The 18,009-nt window shown below is 33.8% G+C and overlaps 2 protein-coding genes across 3 annotated transcripts; both read right to left on the reverse strand.

Moving 5' to 3' along the window:
* Window positions 1–1,993: 1,993 nt before the first annotated feature.
* On the reverse strand, window positions 1,994–3,003 carry LOC108465094 (uncharacterized). The gene is made up of 2 exons (XM_017765405.1): window positions 2,869–3,003; window positions 1,994–2,395 (listed from the first exon to the last, which is right to left on the reverse strand). Exons 1-2 carry the CDS (start codon window positions 3,001–3,003, stop codon window positions 1,994–1,996), a joined length of 537 nt encoding a protein of 178 aa, XP_017620894.1.
* A 246-nt stretch (window positions 3,004–3,249) lies between these two features.
* On the reverse strand, window positions 3,250–10,753 carry LOC108465095 (uncharacterized). Of its 2 annotated transcripts, XM_017765406.2 has the most exons (18): window positions 10,324–10,753; window positions 9,948–10,226; window positions 9,664–9,756; window positions 8,545–8,597; window positions 8,295–8,391; window positions 8,070–8,143; window positions 7,592–7,709; window positions 7,382–7,492; window positions 6,552–6,628; window positions 6,087–6,153; window positions 5,914–5,979; window positions 5,707–5,814; window positions 5,472–5,602; window positions 4,953–5,019; window positions 4,751–4,815; window positions 4,431–4,518; window positions 3,849–3,919; window positions 3,250–3,758 (listed from the first exon to the last, which is right to left on the reverse strand). In XM_017765406.2, the coding sequence occupies exons 1-18, from the start codon at window positions 10,471–10,473 to the stop codon at window positions 3,452–3,454; spliced, it is 2,022 nt and encodes a 673-aa protein (XP_017620895.1). In that variant the 5' UTR covers window positions 10,474–10,753; the 3' UTR covers window positions 3,250–3,451. The 2 variants fall into 2 exon arrangements, with proteins under 2 accessions (XP_017620895.1, XP_017620896.1); XM_017765407.2 differs by lacking the exon at window positions 10,324–10,753 and having other exon boundaries at window positions 8,545–8,620; window positions 9,948–9,983.
* Between the last annotated feature and the right edge of the window lie 7,256 nt (window positions 10,754–18,009).

Below are 18,009 nucleotides of genomic sequence, written 5' to 3' on the forward strand. Positions count from 1 at the left end.
GCCACTCCGAAATATTACCAGAGAGGAAATTCCCAATGTGATTAGCAGGGATGATGTTATGCCAAATCTCCCTCACAAGAGAACAATCTCTAAGAACATGAAGAGTATCTTCCTCAATATGACCACATTTATGACACGTCGCATCTTGTGCGATACCCCTTCTAACTCTTCAGAGTTAGTTAAAAGTCTCTGCTTGAGAATTAACCAGATAAAATGCTTCACACGTTGAGGTCCTGGAATTTTCCAAAGCATGCTCCAAGTTGCCTCCTTCAGATTCCAAGTCTCATCTTTCAGCAGAAAGTACGCACTCTTCACAGAAAAAACCCCTGTCGTTGTTCTAGACCAAGATAAAATATCAGGTCCAGCCTGGTCTAGAGGAGGGAGAATACTGACGATACGCCTAACCACTTCTTCTGGTAGCCACAATCTAAACAAATCAAGATTCCAATCTCCATTGGCCAAAACCATCTCATTAATTTTTGTCTCAATCGCAAAGTTGCCATAACTTAGAATATACTGATTAAGTGGTCCTAAATTAGGAATCCAATTATCCTTCCAACACCGTATAGTCCACCCATACTAATGGACCAGATCATATTACTCCGCAAAAGAGGCCAAGCTTTGGCAACTGCTTTCCACATATAGGAGCAGCTACTCCTCATAATAGAATCCGGCATACTTTCACACCAACCATACTTAGCTCTTAGGACCCTAACCTAGAGAGCTTCAGACTTGGTAATAAGATTATAGCCAATTTTCAACATGAAAGCTTTATTTTGATCCTCTAAGCGATGAAGACCAAGACCTCCATGCCCTTTAGGCTGACATATATCATCCCACCCTACTAGGGCCATCTTCTTTTTACCAACTGCAGCTCCCTAAATAAATTGTCTCGCTAATTCTTCAATAGAATCACAAATTCCTTTAGGGCCAAGAGTGTATTGCATAAGGTAACTTGGTATAGACAATAAAACTGACTGCGCTAAGGTGACTCTTCTAGTAAAGGAAAGTCTTTTAGCATCCCAACTGGAAAGCCGACTACAAACTCTTTCCTCCAGGAAATGTAATATGCTATTAGTAACTCTTCAATGGAAAAGTGGAACCCCAAGGTAGTGGCCTAAATCCTTAACTTCTTGAAAACCAAGGGTAACATTTATGGCTCTCCTTAAATGTTCTTTAACCCCCACAGAAAAAAACACATTCGTTTTCCTAGCATTAACCTTATGGCCAGAAAGCTCATAAAAGCTGTTCAAAAAATCCTTAAGGAGGCCACTATGAACCAAATTGGCTTGACTAAAAATCATCAGATCATCTGCAAAGAAAATATGAGATAGATTTGGGCCTGTGCGCAATAGTCGAACGGGACTTCACCCCTAGTCGAGATGCTTTTGTGAAACCTATGTCCCAACCATTCAATACAAAGAACAAAGAGGTAAGGTGACAGCAGACAACCTTGCCGGATACCTCTCGTTGGCCTAAACTTTTAAGTTGGCTCACCATTCTAAAATACCTGCAAAGAGGATAAAGAGATAGCATTCATAATAACTCTAACTAAATGAGAAGGAATACCTGCTACAATGAGAGAGGCTTCGACATCCCATTTGACTCTATCGTAGGCCTTTTCTAAATCAATCTTGACCGCCATCCACTGAAGTTTCTCCTTAGACCGCATAGAATGTAAAACTTCCTGGGCAATAATGATATTATCAATAATACTTCTTCCTGCAATGAAGCCTGTTTGTTCTTGACCGATGATCTTTGGAAAAATAGTCTTAAATCTATTAGCAATGACCTTCATTTCTAATTTATACAATACCGAGCAGAGACTAATGGGTCGAAACTGAGAAAATTTTTTTGGATTTTGAACTTTGGGAATTAACACAATAAGAGTGTTATTGAACTCCGGATCGATGATTCCTCCTTCAAAAATTTTCTTGACCCACTCACAGATGGCATCACCAATATTATCCCATTGATTTTGAAAGAAAGCAGCCTAAAAACCATCGCTACCTAGGGCTTTCAATGGTGCCATATTGAAAAGAGTAACCTTTATTTCCTCGTTCGTAACATTCCTTCCAAGAAAATCAGCATCTTCAGTGCTGAGAATAGGAAAAGCACTGGAAGGCATAGTTCCAAGCAGTCCTGGATTCTCCCCATAAAGCTTTTGGAAAAACCTAACCGCTTCAGTCTTGAGGATCTCAGGATCAAAAATCCAGTCACCATCGGTATCACGTAGAGCAGTGATTTTATTAAAATTCCTCCTCTGAACAGTGCGTCTATGAAAATAACTTGTGTTACGATCTCCCAATGTCAGCCACTCGCATCTGGATTTCTGCTTCCATAACATTTCCTCATGATGAAGAACATTTTCCAACTCCTTACGAATCAAAATTTCCTGATGAAAAAGAGATTTAAAACTTGAAAGGTCCAATGCAAGTTGAGTCTTAGCGAGCTTGTGCATTAACTGTCTCTTCCTCTGATTTATATGGCCATAAACACATTTGTTGCAGCTTTTAAGCTTATCCGTGAACCCGACAATTGCATTAGTCATGTTACCATCAAAACTCTAATTTTCCTTGACAAAATCGGAAAAATTTTGGTGGTGAAGCCAACCAGCTAAAAACCGAAAAGGACAATTAAAAACAAGCCTATCATCTTGAAAGAGATTAAACAAAAGAGGGCGATGGTCTGACTTAATTCGGGGTAGATGAGACACCGAACAGTTGGGAAAGAATTCCATCCAAGGGTTGTTACCCATAGCCCTGTCCAATCTCTCAGAAAGATTACCACGATGCCATGTGAACGAAGGACCTTGGAAACCCAAATCATGCAACTGAGCTCTATCTATAAAATTGCCAAAGAACTTACATCTGTGACCTGTGATATGACCTCCTTCTTATCATCGGAAGAGAGAATGGCATTAAAATCTCCAATTGCCATCCAAGGATCCTCCCGGATAGGAATTGAGCGGCTTAGATCATTCCACAAAGCCTTCCTTCTCATTTTATCAGGGCTCCCGTAAACGAATGTAACCAAAATACATGTTAATTTGATAGTGAATTACTCTACAAGCAACATAAGAAGATTTTGAACACCGTAAGAGTATCTGACAGGCACAATCAATGATTTTACACATTCTACTTGTGAATTGTTACCAAATAAACATAAAAATAAATATTACAAAGGGAATTTACTAGAATCATAGAGCTTGACGAACAGCTTGATTTAAAGAAAAATACATAAGTTACATTTGTTAAAAGCGATTTCTATACATTTAAGTATATATAAAAAAATCGAAGAATATACACCACAACATTTGATATACACATACAAAGGAACTATAAGTTTCTCTAGCTTAAGTAACGAGTTATCTTACACCGATTTTTCTAACCTTTCTTTTTTTTTTTTCAAAAAAGAGACCGAAAACCAGAAAAATTAGACAAAAAATTGGTTAGTTGGTGGGTTTTAGGTCCTTTTCGAAAGCATCATATTCCCACTCTACGATTTCATCTGTTTCATAATCTAAACTCTCTTCATCTTCGTCTTGTTCCAACTCAAATTTCAGTTTCTTTTGATCCTTTTTATTCAAGGAAGACTTTAATCGCGACCAAGGACTTTTCTGCGACTTTGGGGTGGACGGTGAGTGTGAGTTTAGGATTGGGTTCTCAAGTTCTAAAGTTGGTCTCTCCATGGATTCAAATTCTTCCCTTATACTTTCAAGATCATCAAATAGCTCTTTCAACCTTTCATCTTTTTTCCTGTATCATACTCATTTCCCGTTAAGCAATGTAATGTAATATATAGTTCAACACATACAAAGGGAAGAAAATTAAAATAGATTTATTTACCTGTAAGTTCCTTCATTTGGAGAATAGATCTGTGTTTTCATTGAACCCACTACACTAAAGGTACTTACAAACTGAAATAAAAATGAAAACCAAAATTATGTGCACCATACATTCCCGAAGTTATGTTTCATATTCTAATTCGGGGTGTTAGTTTGAATCTGAATTAGAACATATAATTAAATTTTAAACATATAATTGAAGTGTACTTATTGCATCTATAGTTTAGATTTGAGGGGAAATAGCTCTCTTTTTAATGACGCTGTCTTCTACTTTTTTTAACATTTGGCTCAAACTATTCCTATGAAAGGTGCATAAGTGTTCATAATTTAATTTTTGTATTTTAAATATTCTACATTTTATATTTAGACTAGCATTTTAGCATTTGAACGGATCACTAAATTGATAAAAAGAATTGATTAGTATGGTATTGATATTTTAAAAACTTAATTAAAGTTTATGAACAATTTAAAAGAATATCTGATCAAATTAGCCTTAATTTCTTAACTTGATAAAACTGATATTTTGCATACTGCAAATAAATAAATATAAAAATATATATTTCAGGATGAGAATGGTACATACTTTGGATTCAAGGTTAAGATATTCTTCTTCAAGATTTCTTCTTTGGTTAGGAGCTTTTTGAGATTCATCCTTTGCTGTTTCTCCTGACCTGATTTTTTTAAAAGAATAAATCGTGAAAAGCATGAATTGTTTTTTTTTTTTTACAGTTGAATAAGTTTTTATCCTTTAAAGTTGAATGTTGGTTTATGTTAAGGATTTATTAGAATACAATTTCAAAAATTAAGAGCTTATTCATGTGCACAAAAAGTAGGAAAGTTTATTTAAATAAAGTGAGAAAGTTCAAGGACTAAGTTATGAATTTCACCAACAAAGCATTATACCTTTCGCTTGAGCTCAAGCTCTCCACCAGTTGCCTAATTCTTGATATGGAAGGCCTGAGTTGTTCCTTAATATAGGATAGAAACAGAACAAAAAAATGAGGAAAATATGTAGCAACAGATTCCATGGAAATGAATGACAATTACTGTTTATCGCTAAGTTTTGAGCAACTTTCATGGATAAGATTGTAAGCAGAGCAAATACCTTGTAAGCAGATAGAAGGTGAGTGACCAAATTCACAAAATATTCCCCATATCTCTCTAGTTCACCACTGGCAAATTAAAATGGAAAAAAAAATCAAAACTCTAAGTAATCATTTAAAACTTTAGATTAGATATGGTAAAGATCAGGGATGAATAAATTTCTATTCCATTAAAAAAAATTAAAATTTCAAACTTAAATTAAATAGTTTGAATTATTCAAAAATTTTAGTTAATTTAAATAAATAGTTAAGAGTTAAATAGGTTAGTTCGAATTTGAATGGTCCAATTTGAGATGTTCAAATACTTAGATGTTTAGAGTAATTAATTATAATTTAGCCTTGCCTCTTGAACACAAATTTTTATCAAGGTTATCCATGATTTGAGTGGGCTAATTTTTTACAATGGTTGAAGGATTTATAGATGCAGGTTTTGAACGGTTGAATTAACCATCTAAAAATTATAGTTTTCTGTTCTATAGCCTAAACTTGTTATTGTAAGTGTTATAAAATTTGTTACATACTTGACCTGCTTCTCCTTCTGCTCATGGAAGGTGGTTTGCAGAAACCATGTATCTTCTAGAAAATGAATCCAGGCATTAACCACGTCTGCTTCTACTCGGCATGAAGCAATAGATCTCGAAATTTCCTCTTCCTACGAACACAAGAAACACAAGGCAAATCTATGAATATAGGTAGGGAGACAGATAGATAGTTCTACTTGTAAAACCATATGTACTACTTAAATAGCAAATATACCTTTGATGTCAGTTGTAGAAGAATCTGGTTACTGGCGTCATCAAAATGCTCTCGCTCTTCCCTTGCATTCCGAAGGCGTACACGAGCAGCGATAAGTGATGCATTCACCTGATCCAAATTCATAGCCATTTCGTAATCCCATTCCCAACTGTTCCACTTTTCATTTTTTTTTCTTTTTAAATTACATTTTCAAGTATTGAAGAAAACCTTTTTAAGTTCAGCTTCAAGTTCATCTTTTTGCTTCTCAAGCTCTTGAATCGCAGCTTCCAGTTCCTGGGAAATTTCATACCAATTATCTTTCATATTTCTTGTAGATAAAAAAGAATTTCATATTTGATACTGCAATTAGAAAGTAAAGAGTTTCCCTTAAGGGTTAATACCTTCTCTTGTTGGCTCACTTCGTTAGCTTTAGCAATACGAAAGCTGACCGCTTCTTCTTTCTGAACCCTGATTCAAACACAGAGGGAATGCTAAAATGAACAACACAAATTTCTATGCAACCAAACACTCACAAGCCTTTCCACTTAATGTATGAATGCCTTCGCCTTATTTCACACATATAAGAATGTTACATTTGCTGTTGAATGATAACAAGAATCTAACTAGCAATTATCCTTTTTCTTCAACTATAGATATTCAACATTCGTATCTGACACATTTTTGGATAAGTGAGAATATGATCTTCCAACAACCCTATAAATATATGGAATCTATAACTAAACACACCTATGTTAGACACATATCACTATTGATCACTTATACTTAAGTTCAAGTAAGATAGGTTAATTTCAGTCCAATTAAAAATATTCCAAGCAGGAAATGTTAAGTTATGATCCACTTAAAACCTTTGCTCCAAAATGCGCTTTTCAGCCTTTGATGTTGAGTTACTGAGAGATTCTGATAGAACTTTTAATTTATCAACCTGCAACAAAAATGAACCATATATGATAAAAACATAATTAATACTTACAGTAAGCAAAACGCCATCACATCATACTGGTGTTCGTATCTTCTCTTTCAACGGCTAATCTATAATTTACCTTTCAATGGACTTAACTGGTTTTCCAAACAGATCTTTCCAAGATGTGATTGAAAAGTCATTTCCACAAGAGTCACTGGTTAATAAAAATTTTGTTTATGTCACGTCTCAGTGATCAGCAAGATACTATCACTTTCTTGAACCGCATCATGCTCATAAGCCAGTTTTGTAGGAAAAATGATATCATGGTTGCAAAAAAGACTCCCGTATGGGGAGATCCTCTGCTCGAAGTTAGGAAGTTGCATCTTCAGATAATAAAGCCTTGAGGGTTGATCGACACTCAAAAAGGATAATACCATCTATAGGGCACGACCCTAACGCAACGCGACCTAAGAAAATGGTAGTACTTTGCTGGTCAGTAAGTTGTGACATAATCGAAAAGGATTCTCATAGGGAGACCTTGGGTTCGAACTTGAGGAGGTGTACCTTTGGGTGACAAAGCTTTGAAGGATTTGGGGTGTCCAGAGAGGACAAATACAGGCTTATGAGCAGAATGCCAGCACAACGTGGCTCAGAGAAGTGTTAATATCTTACCCATCGATGAATTGCGTCACTTTTAACACTTTACAGTTCATTAAATGCTATATAATATAATATAATATAAAGTGAGAGATGCATAAGGTGGAAGAAATGTACCTTTTCAGCATGAAGTTGTGGAGTATCCCCATTGCTTAAAGTTTTTTTCTTTAGTAACAGTGCCTCCAATCTAGAATATAACCTGACTAGGCCAAGAGCTTCTTTAAGAGCCTACAATGAAAAACCAAAACCTTCAGTTTTACTGAATCGTAAGATATTAAGTACTATTTGATTTATGAGATCTACAGTGAACAATCTATAAGCTTTCACCTCTATCATTGCAGTAGTTTGTTTTTGAAAAAAATCTTCATGGCCTTGAGTTGAAGAGTTTTGGAGTGCCTTCATTTCTCCAAGTTTTTCCTTTAGACTGCAGGCTTCAGCATCTATTCTGATAGCAGACACAAACAAATGGAGGGAAAAGATTACATAAGGTTTCTATATCATTATACCATGCTTAGAATTGTTTACTGCTTTCAACATGTGAAGAAATGATAGTAAATCCATATTACACAATAAAAAATTATGTTAATAGAAAGATCAATGTTCACACCTGGGTTTTCATAAGCTTTATAACAAGAAACCAAGAATCATAACCCCTTAAGGTTCAAGATACTTAGATATGTATACTTGTATCAAATACAAATAACATGGCTGTAATTGACAGGTCTATGTAATCAGAGAAACATTTGAATTAAACATTATAAACAAACCAATACATACATATATATTTTATGTACTCATTAATCACCTTGCAAGACCAACATTTATTTTGAGCCCTTTAATTGCAGCTTGAGCATATTGGAGCAGTTCTTCTCGTTTTACCTGCAAGAAGTAACAGAGAAAGAATAACGGAGAGATTATATTTATGTTAGGTTAAGGAAAAATGAAACGAATCTATTTATATATGTATGTATGTATGTATGCATGTATGTATGTTAGATTAACTCTAATAACATAAATGCAAGGTACTTACCAATACTTCCTCCACATAGTTTGAGAAAGCCACTGCTAAGTTCATTATGTTGCTCATTACTGTCTCATGAACTTCCTTCCCTCCTGCAATACAGATCCTGTATATGACGAAACCAATGAATCTGACTTGGAATTAAAAGACAAAAAAAATGATTCTTCTAAACAGTCTCTCTTATTGATCAGAAAATACCTTTTAAGCGATTAACTTAGGCAAACAGTCAAAAGCGACAAGAAAGAGTTGGAAAATTCACCTAAGTATTTCCATAAATAGTGAAACCTCTTCCTCGTTTGGTACTTCAAGAATCTGAGTCATACAAAAGAGTTACCCTGCGGTTAAATTCAATCGATCAGCAAATACAAAGCCCAAATATGCGAAAGCATACAAAGTTACATCAAAGTGCAGAAAAAATAAATTCCAAATCATAATGCCACAGCCGTCTAATAAGAGTGCAAAAACCACCAAGCACTTGTTTTTCTGGTTGGTTAAGAAATGATAATCATATATCCCAACTCCTATATGAATACCAGTATGATATATATAGGGTTAATTCCACCAAACATCCCCAGATCATTATTTAAAATTTAAATTAGTCCGTAAACTTTAAAATATTTTAATTGAGCATTCAAAATATCAGTATTAACTACCATTAGCTTAGGCGTTAAATACAATCTCAAATATTATGGGAACCAAATTGCAAGCATGTGTATTTACTATATAAATAACTTAAATATAAAATATTAAAAATAGTCTTAAATTTTATTGACCTTATTATTTTACATATAAAATATAAGTTATTCATGTAGTAAGTACATACGTATTTATAATTAGATTCATCATTTTAAAAATGCTTCACATTATATGTGAATTGGCATTTAACGCCTAAAATGATGGCTATGCAAATGGAAAGATCTTATTAATACAATATTGATACTTTTAAAATTTAATAAGAATGGTTTAAAATTCAATGAACAATTTAGAATTTGGATACGTATGTATTATACAGACCAGCTAAAGATGGCCCAATGTTATCCATATGATGATCATTCGTTTGAGCAAAAATCAGTTATAAATGGCTTACGTGAGAACCAAATATTGCTCGTTCATGTGCATGACAAACCGATGAAGCAACTTAATAAATTCCTTTATAAAAGCCTCCATCCAATGACCATATTTATTTCTCGCAATATACTTTGTAAACAATACTGAGCACAGTGTTATAAAGTTATTTTATGATAATCCAAGTACAAATTCGTGGCTATGATGCATAAAACATACTTGTCCCATTAATTCTCTTCCGTCAACGTAAATTAAAGTCATTTCCAAGGCAAACAACAAAAGGAAACTTAGCATGAAATCATGAAGGACTTACCATTGACAATGTCATCCCTTCAAGAGCTTGACTATAGAGAAAAACTTCCCGAAAATTCATTGGTTCCCCCACTTCTGGGTCATAGTAATATACCTGTAATCAATCATCCAAAACTAAGTCAAGCCGTCTTGGTTGGCATTATAGAAGGATCAAAGGATAAAATCATATCAAATCAAATTAAAGTATAGGGATCAAAGGCATAAATTACCGCAAAACAAGATTTTAAAAAGAACTTAAAAAAAAAAAAAAGAATAAGAAAAGAGAGAAACAAAAGGATTACCGACCAAAGATGGCTTTTGGGGAGAATCCTTGATGTCTTCGAAAGAAAACTGATCAACGTTGTTTTTGTCATTATCATTAGTAGTGTCGCTGTTGTTAATAGTTATACTAATATTTTTATTATCATCGTTATTGTTATTTTGATCATTGAGTAATCTGTCGATTTCCTTAAGGGCGACGAGCCATCGTCTTAATAGCTGAATCCTTTCAACTCCTTTACATGATACCGATACTTCTTCCAGCCTCTTTACTGTTATTCGAAGGTTCTGCATATTCCTAGCAGCCTGATTTACGTTAAATAAACTCCAATTTAGAATTTACACTATAGTTTGGTGGAATTAACCCAAATTTGAAAAAAAAGAAAAAGAAAAATGAACTTACAATGCGGTTATGGATCATCCTGGCACCACCGAACACGGCGGATCCGGCATGTTGGACGACGGAATCGGCGACACTCCATACGGTGCGTCTGAGGTTATTGTTTCCGCCTACTTCCACGGCTCTACTAACAGCCGTTCTTATCCATGACATTTTTCTTCCAATCTCAAACAACGTATAGATTCCAAGAAAAATAAATGAAGAAAAGATGACGAAGCATAAATAAAACTTAACTAAAATAATTAAAAAAAGAATGGGGATTTGATTTTCGTCGCGAAATTTTTTGTCTTTTGCATGTTTGGGGAAGCGACGAAACGAAGGGGAAAAACAAAGTCAAGAAACTAATAAAAAAAATAGTGAATGGATAAACAAAATTGGGCGTTCACGTGGGAACGTAAATATTATTTTATTTTCCCGCATTGTACGAGTCCCATGCCTTGTCTTTCGCTTTCCTACTCTATTTTTTAACAACCATTTTTTTTCTAAATTTCAGGAAATAAAAAAATATTTTTTTGTTAAATGATTCATATCATTAACTAATAAATAATTAGTAACTTATATTTTAATTTTTTCTTTTTGATTTATAAGAGGGTAGAGCCTAACGGTAACATAATTAACACAATTTAAACTTAAACCACATTTAATATGATAAATATTCTTAATTACCAAATAAACATACGAAATTTATTTCATCTTAATTTTATTTTAAAATAACTATATTAAAAGTAATAAACATGTCTAAATATGAAAAATCTTGCCTCTGCTTTTACACCCATTAAAATTAGTAGTATTTACATATTTTAGAATAAATTTACGAGTTAACGAGTTAATTGTATGTTAATTAAAATATGTTAGATTTTAAGTTTTATTGTATAAAATAATTATAGTTTAATGTGTAATAATTGGGCAGCTCTGACGACATTTTCTCTGGCAATGACAAACGAAAGTACTATTGTATAAAAATAATTAAACTTTTAAGCAGTTAAATAATTTGATAATTGTAAAATTAATGAAATAGTGATATATTTTGAAAAAGAAAAGTTTTGGTTTGCACAAAAGAGTATATGAAAAGATATAAAGTAATGTAAGTAAAATTTAGAGCAATAGCATGGGTGGATATACTAATGGTAAATAAGAGTGGTACAATTCTGTTTCTTCTCCACCATTTGGGAATGATATATGTGTTTTAATTTAATTAATTTAATTTGATAGTTTTAGTTTAAATTGTATTAGTTATCATTCATTTGTGTTTGTAAATATTTGATTTTATTTTGTGTTTATTTAAATAATTTATGTTATAATAATTTAATACTTATAATTACTTAAAATGGATTTATTATAATTTTAATTTTAATTTACTTGTTACCATTTTTTAAAAAATTGTTTTCAAAAAACTATGTAATCTACCGTCTAATATAGTAGTAACTTACATTCGAGAATGAAAAAAGTATACATTAACTTTAGTATCTGGGCAAAAGAATATCAACTAAATATGCGGGAATGAGAAAATATAAGTTTGTATATTTTTAAAGTATTATTAATAATTAGTATGACCAGCAAATAATTAAAATAATTTTTAAATTAACAATATAAGTACCTTTGGAGTGTATTGGTCCCTGCAATCACAACAATATAGCTCTAGAGGAAAAACAAGTTAAGAAGAGTGATTCATTCCATTTTGCAGAAAAATATCGATAAATTTCAAACACCAAAAATCTAGTATTCACATAGAGAAGGAAATGAGAATAGAATTTTCAAGTTTACAATAGAATAGCATAACTAATTCATCATTCTCTTGTCTTTTTTATACCCTCAAATTGTTATTCTTGTGACACCTTTAACCCGTATCCGTCGCAGGAACAAGGTTACGGAGTGTTACCAAAATTTTTCAGAACATTTGCAGATATTTCAAGTCAATTACTATTCATTTTCCGAAATCATTCATAACGTCCCTTAAATGGACCGTTGAGGCCCAATATGAACATTAAATTCGAATCGGGACTTAATCGGGAACCCTAAGAATTTTCGTGAAAATTTCAAATTTTTTCCAAGTTACAAGGCTCACACGCCTGTGTGGTCCAAGGGACATACATGCCCGTGTGACCCTAGGGCACGCCCATGCTGTAGGCCGTTTTCGACCCCGTGTAACTCTCTAACTTGTGCACACGGCCATGCCACACGCCCGTGTGCTAGGCCATGTAGTCAATCAATTCATTTCGAAATTAGATGCAGGTTTCACACGGCCAAGACACACGCCCGTGTCCTAGGCCGTGTAGCACACACACGGCTAAGACACACGCCCGTGTCTCTGCCCGTATGCTCAATTCTAAGCATTTTGTTTCTCAAAATTTAGGTACAGGGGACACACGGCCTAACTACACGCCCATGTACCTGGCCGTAAGTCACACACGCCCGTGTGGACAAAATAAAGTCATTTCCTAGCCTCATTTGTCACCCAAATTTACCATTTCCCTACACTAAAACATACCAAGTACAAACTAGCCATTCTAAGCATTCAATTTAAGCAAATTTTGTCATTCAACATGGTATATCATTTCATGCATACATGTCTATAATCTTACCTTAGTTAAGTCCTCAAGTTAGACATAGTTTGATCAACTACTTAACATATATGTAGCTACCATAGTTTGACATTACAAGTATATTAAAACAAACCATTGCTAGCCATTCCAATGGCTAGATTACAAGCATCATTTACATTTACATGACAATATGGCCAATATATCCTATACATGCCATTACAACCATAATTGATTTACCATAGTGTACCGACATGGGCCGATGGATAGTGTGAGTGATCTCTGCCAAGCTTCCAATCCAACGAGCTTCCAATTAACTCTAAAACAGGGAAATAAAACTAAGTAAGCATAAAATGCTTAGTAAGTTCATATAGCATGGTACTTAACTTACCATTCATTCTATTATGAGGTAACTATGTAAGGCATATTCAATTAATTTGACCTCAAGCCCTACACACACATCCCTATTGCCCTTGTTAGTTATATAATCCATAATAATATCAAAACATATATGCGCTCAACAACAATCAAGATTCCAAGCATATATGCTTTCCACAACATGCATAATTTATCTCATTATTACAAGTATAATTTCATACTAGTTCATTTCAAGTTCAGATCATTTCATATCAGAACTTTACTCATATTACTCAGAATATCAATGTCACGATTAGTACACTCAAGGTGTATAAGTCTATAATCAAGGATGTACATACTCATCAAATAAATTCCATGTACAATATCGTCATTTCATATTCCATATATCAATTATCACGTATCGTCATTTTCATGTATTTCCAGCTGATATGTGTAATAACTCATTTCTTATTCATATATTCTCATGTCAAGAACTTTGACTCGTTGAATTTATTTAAAATATCGATGGATACACAGGCAGTACACTCATGGTGTACAAATCAGGATTCATCAATTCATATTCATGGTACCTATAAGGTACTATTTTAGGGAGTACACTCTCGAGCCACACATGTATACAACAGAATTACCAGTCCAGGCTAAATCCTTTTTATGACATATGTTTTAAGGAGCTTGACCTGGATTACCCGTCCGGGCTAAATCCAATCCATAACATATGCTCGAGAGGACTCATATCAGGATTACCCGTCCGGGCTAAGTCCTTTCTATCATGAGATCAATAGGATTACTCGTCCGAGCTAAACCCCGTCAGCAACAAATGTAGGACCTCATTCATTTCGGGAAATCACATATCCATCGAATTTCCATTTTATTCAACCAGGATTTAAACATTTTTCTCAAGCATTATCGGGCATGTGATTATTTTATACATCCATAACATTCAAATAATTCAAATAAACACATTTCACATTCATTTAAATCATGTAAGGAACATTCTCATCGTTTATCCTTTATCATCTATCAGGCATTATCATTTAATTCAAACATTTTTATTTATCGGGCTTGATCTAATATGTAATCATTTTCACATATTTATGACATTTATACAATTTACATAAACAAAATCAATGCAAACATGTAAATAAACACAATTTAGTTACATGAACTTACCTCGACAATGTTCGTGTACGTAAAATCTACTAATCCGACATTTTCCTCTTTTCTCATTCTAGCTCTAAATTTGGTCTATCCAGATCTATACGAGTAAATTTTACATCAATTTCTCATATTTCATACTCATTTAGACTCAATTGACATCCTAGGCAAAATTATCATTTTGCCCCTGACTTTTTCATAAATTCCCATTTTGTCCCTAGGCTCGGAAAATAAAATTTGTGCAATTTACTCCCTATTCCAAGCCTAACCAAAATCTCATTACAAAATTTTCAGCACATGTATTCATAAAAATTTAGCATTTTTCTTCAATTTCACAACTTTACATTTTAGTCCCTAAATCATGTTTTTATTTTTCATCAAAAATAAAAGTTGTTTAGCTATCAACAACCTTTCATTTTCTACCATAAATTTCTAATTTTTAGCATATACATCCATGACCCATTTTCCATACTTTGATAACTTCTCAAATTGATCCCCCAAATAGATAGATTAAGCTATCCCGGTTTCAAAAATATCAAAATTACTAAAAACGAGCCAAGAAAACTTACCCAATTTGGCCATGAAAGTTTCTTCTCCCGGTTTCCATGTATTTTTGGGGAAGAAGATGATAAAATAAGATGATATTTCTTCTTTATCATCTTTTAATTAATTAAATTATTTCACTTTCCAATTTAGTCCTTACCCTTTATCTAAATTTCCATGGATGACTCACATACTTTTTTAATGGTCTAATTACCATATAAGGACTGCAAGTTTTGAATTCCATAGCTATTTAATCCTTATAGCTACTAGAATTCAACTTTTTTTCATTTTATGCAAATTGGTCCTTCTCGAAATTAAGCACATAGTCAATAAAATTTTCTTATCAAAATTTTCACATGACATTTATATCATATTATGGACTATATAATATAATAAAATAAAAATAAAAATTATTTTCAGCTCGAATTTGTATCCCGAAACCACTGTTCCAATTTCACCGAAATTAGGTTGCTATAATTCTTCTACTAACATGGCTCGTATAACAAAATAGGTGAATTTCTGAGGTGTCTTGCGATTGCAAATGGGTCTTATGTTTGCTGCTGGCCCATGTCCCTGATCCTCTTATACGTTGACCTTGGCACATTGTGGCCCATTCACAACAGTAACCTCTAGTTCGGGATAAACCTTGTCCTCAAGGTTCCAGTTGGGAAAATTGCAAAGCATGTGATCCTTGTCTTCCTAAGTAGCTGCCTCAAGAAGGAAACCATCCCATTGTATCAGGTATTGGACCATAGATTGTCTGGAGTGGTTGGTTATCTGTGTAGCGGGGGTAGCTGCTGGTTGGAGAATTAATGCAACTGTGGAATTGACGAGATAGAATGGGGTAACTTATTCAGGAGTTTTAATGCATTTGCAGAGAAGGGAAACATGAAAGACCAAATGGACTTTAGCCGTGGCTGGTAAGTCTAGTTCATAAGCCACTATGCCGATACATTGGAAAACTTGAAATGGACTAAAGAAACATCATCCCAGCTTATGGTGTTGTTGTAACCGAACTAAGGTCTGATGAAAGGGTTGAAGATGGACATAGACCTAGTCTCCCTCTGCAAGTATGATAAGCTATAAAAGTAACATATTTTAATCTCATTCTTAATGCATTTTTATATGATTAATGATGTAATTAGTGAATTTGATGCTCCTAATCTTTTAAATTCATGTTTCTATACTTAAGAGATCATTTGGGAGCAAAAGGAGTGAAAAATAAGCCAAAATCAGATGAATAGAGCTGTTTCCAAGATCCACAAAACCTGGGCATTTCCACATGGGCTAGCCACATGCTTGTGTGAGCCATACGGGCTAGCCACATGCCCATATGCCATCCCGTGTAGATATTGTTCCCTATTTCCCAAACACATGAAAAAAACCCAATTTTTAGGCTTTCTGAGCATTCTAAAGTCTATAAATATCAATTAGAAGAAGATCTAAGGGAGCACACAGAGAAGATCAAAGAAAAGACTCGAAGAACGCCATTAGAATCAACTTGGAAGTGGATCTCCTTTAAGATTGAAGATTCCCATTTAATTTCCTTCGAAGTTTTATTAAGTTTCTTTATGTCGTGTTGTTATCCTAATTTTAAGATGTTTCCATTTCAGATTATGAACTAAATTCCCTATATACCTAGGGAAGATCAAACCTATGATGAATCTTATTATTTTATTTCTGATTTACATGATAAATACTTGATTCTTGTTCTCAATTATGTATGCTTTTTCGTGTTTTAATATTTTTAGGATATTAATTCATGTTTAATGTGCTTATTTCAATGGAGCAAAGGTCTCTATTTAAGAGTAGATCTACCATAATTGAGTTGAGTTGCATGCAATCCTAGAAATAGGACGACATAAATCTATCGGGTTAGAGTCAAATCTAATAAGGGAGTTCATAAATCGAGTTAATGCGACAATAGGGCTTTTAATTAGAAAGAGATTTTAATTAATCAACCTAGAGTCAGTTGTTCTTACTCTAGAAAGAGATATTAACATAACTTAGGGATTTCTAGGGATCAAGACATAAGTGAATAAATTATTTAATTCAGATTAGGAATAATAAGTGAAGTCTAGGTGGACTAGGTATTACCTTTATCTTTGGTTATCTTCAAATATTTTCCTAATTCATTCTCTATAGCGTTCTTAGTTAATTTAGATTAGTAGATTTATATTAAAACAATCATCCTAATTTATCGACTAAATAATAGAAAAATAGTAATTACTAGTATATTTAGTCCTCATGGATACGATATTCCCTACTCACCATAACTATACTATTGTTAGATAGGTACGCTTAACTTTGTTGTAATTATAGTTAGTTTAGTGACCATCAACGTACAAGATCTCAGTAATGCTTATCGGCTTGAGCCTTCATCTTAGCCTAAGCTCGTGACAAATTTTGCTTAAGAAGATTGAGTGTAGCATCCTGATCGTGCATATACTGATCGACTAAAGGGGAACTGACAGTACCTTGAATATAACAAGTAATGGTAGATAGTGGTTGCCTATAAAGGACCTCAAAGGGAGTCATACTAGCAGTCGTTTGATAAGTTGTGTTGTACCAATATTCAGCACAAGGTAGAATAGTGACCCAGATGTGAGGAGCATCGGCGATAGAACACCAGAGGTACAATTCTAAGCATTTGTTAAGAGCCTTTGTTTGACCATTGGTTTGCTGATGGTAGGGGTGCTAATAGCAAGTTCAGTGCCCTGTAGTCGATGGGGATCCTACCAGAAGTTACGTATAAAATGAGGATCTCTGACTGTGACAATGGCTATCAAAACACCATGGAGACGAATGATGTCTAATACAAATGTTACAACAACAGTTTCGCTAGAGAAATTACCAATAAGGGAGATGAAATAGTTGTACTTGGAGAGTCGGTCAACAACCACCATGATGATTGATTTACCCTTCGACGGTGAAAGTCAAAGGGTGAAATCTATTGAAATACCCTCAAAGACCAACTCCGGAATTGGTAATGGTTGTAATAGGCCAGCTAGATGGAGGAAAGAATCCTTCATTTGTTGGCAGATCTGGCACTCAAAAATGAAGCGATGAACAT

The sequence above is a fragment of the Gossypium arboreum genome, chromosome 13 (genome assembly GCF_025698485.1).
Source record: "Gossypium arboreum isolate Shixiya-1 chromosome 13, ASM2569848v2, whole genome shotgun sequence".
NCBI classification, from domain to species: Eukaryota; Viridiplantae; Streptophyta; class Magnoliopsida; order Malvales; family Malvaceae; genus Gossypium; species Gossypium arboreum.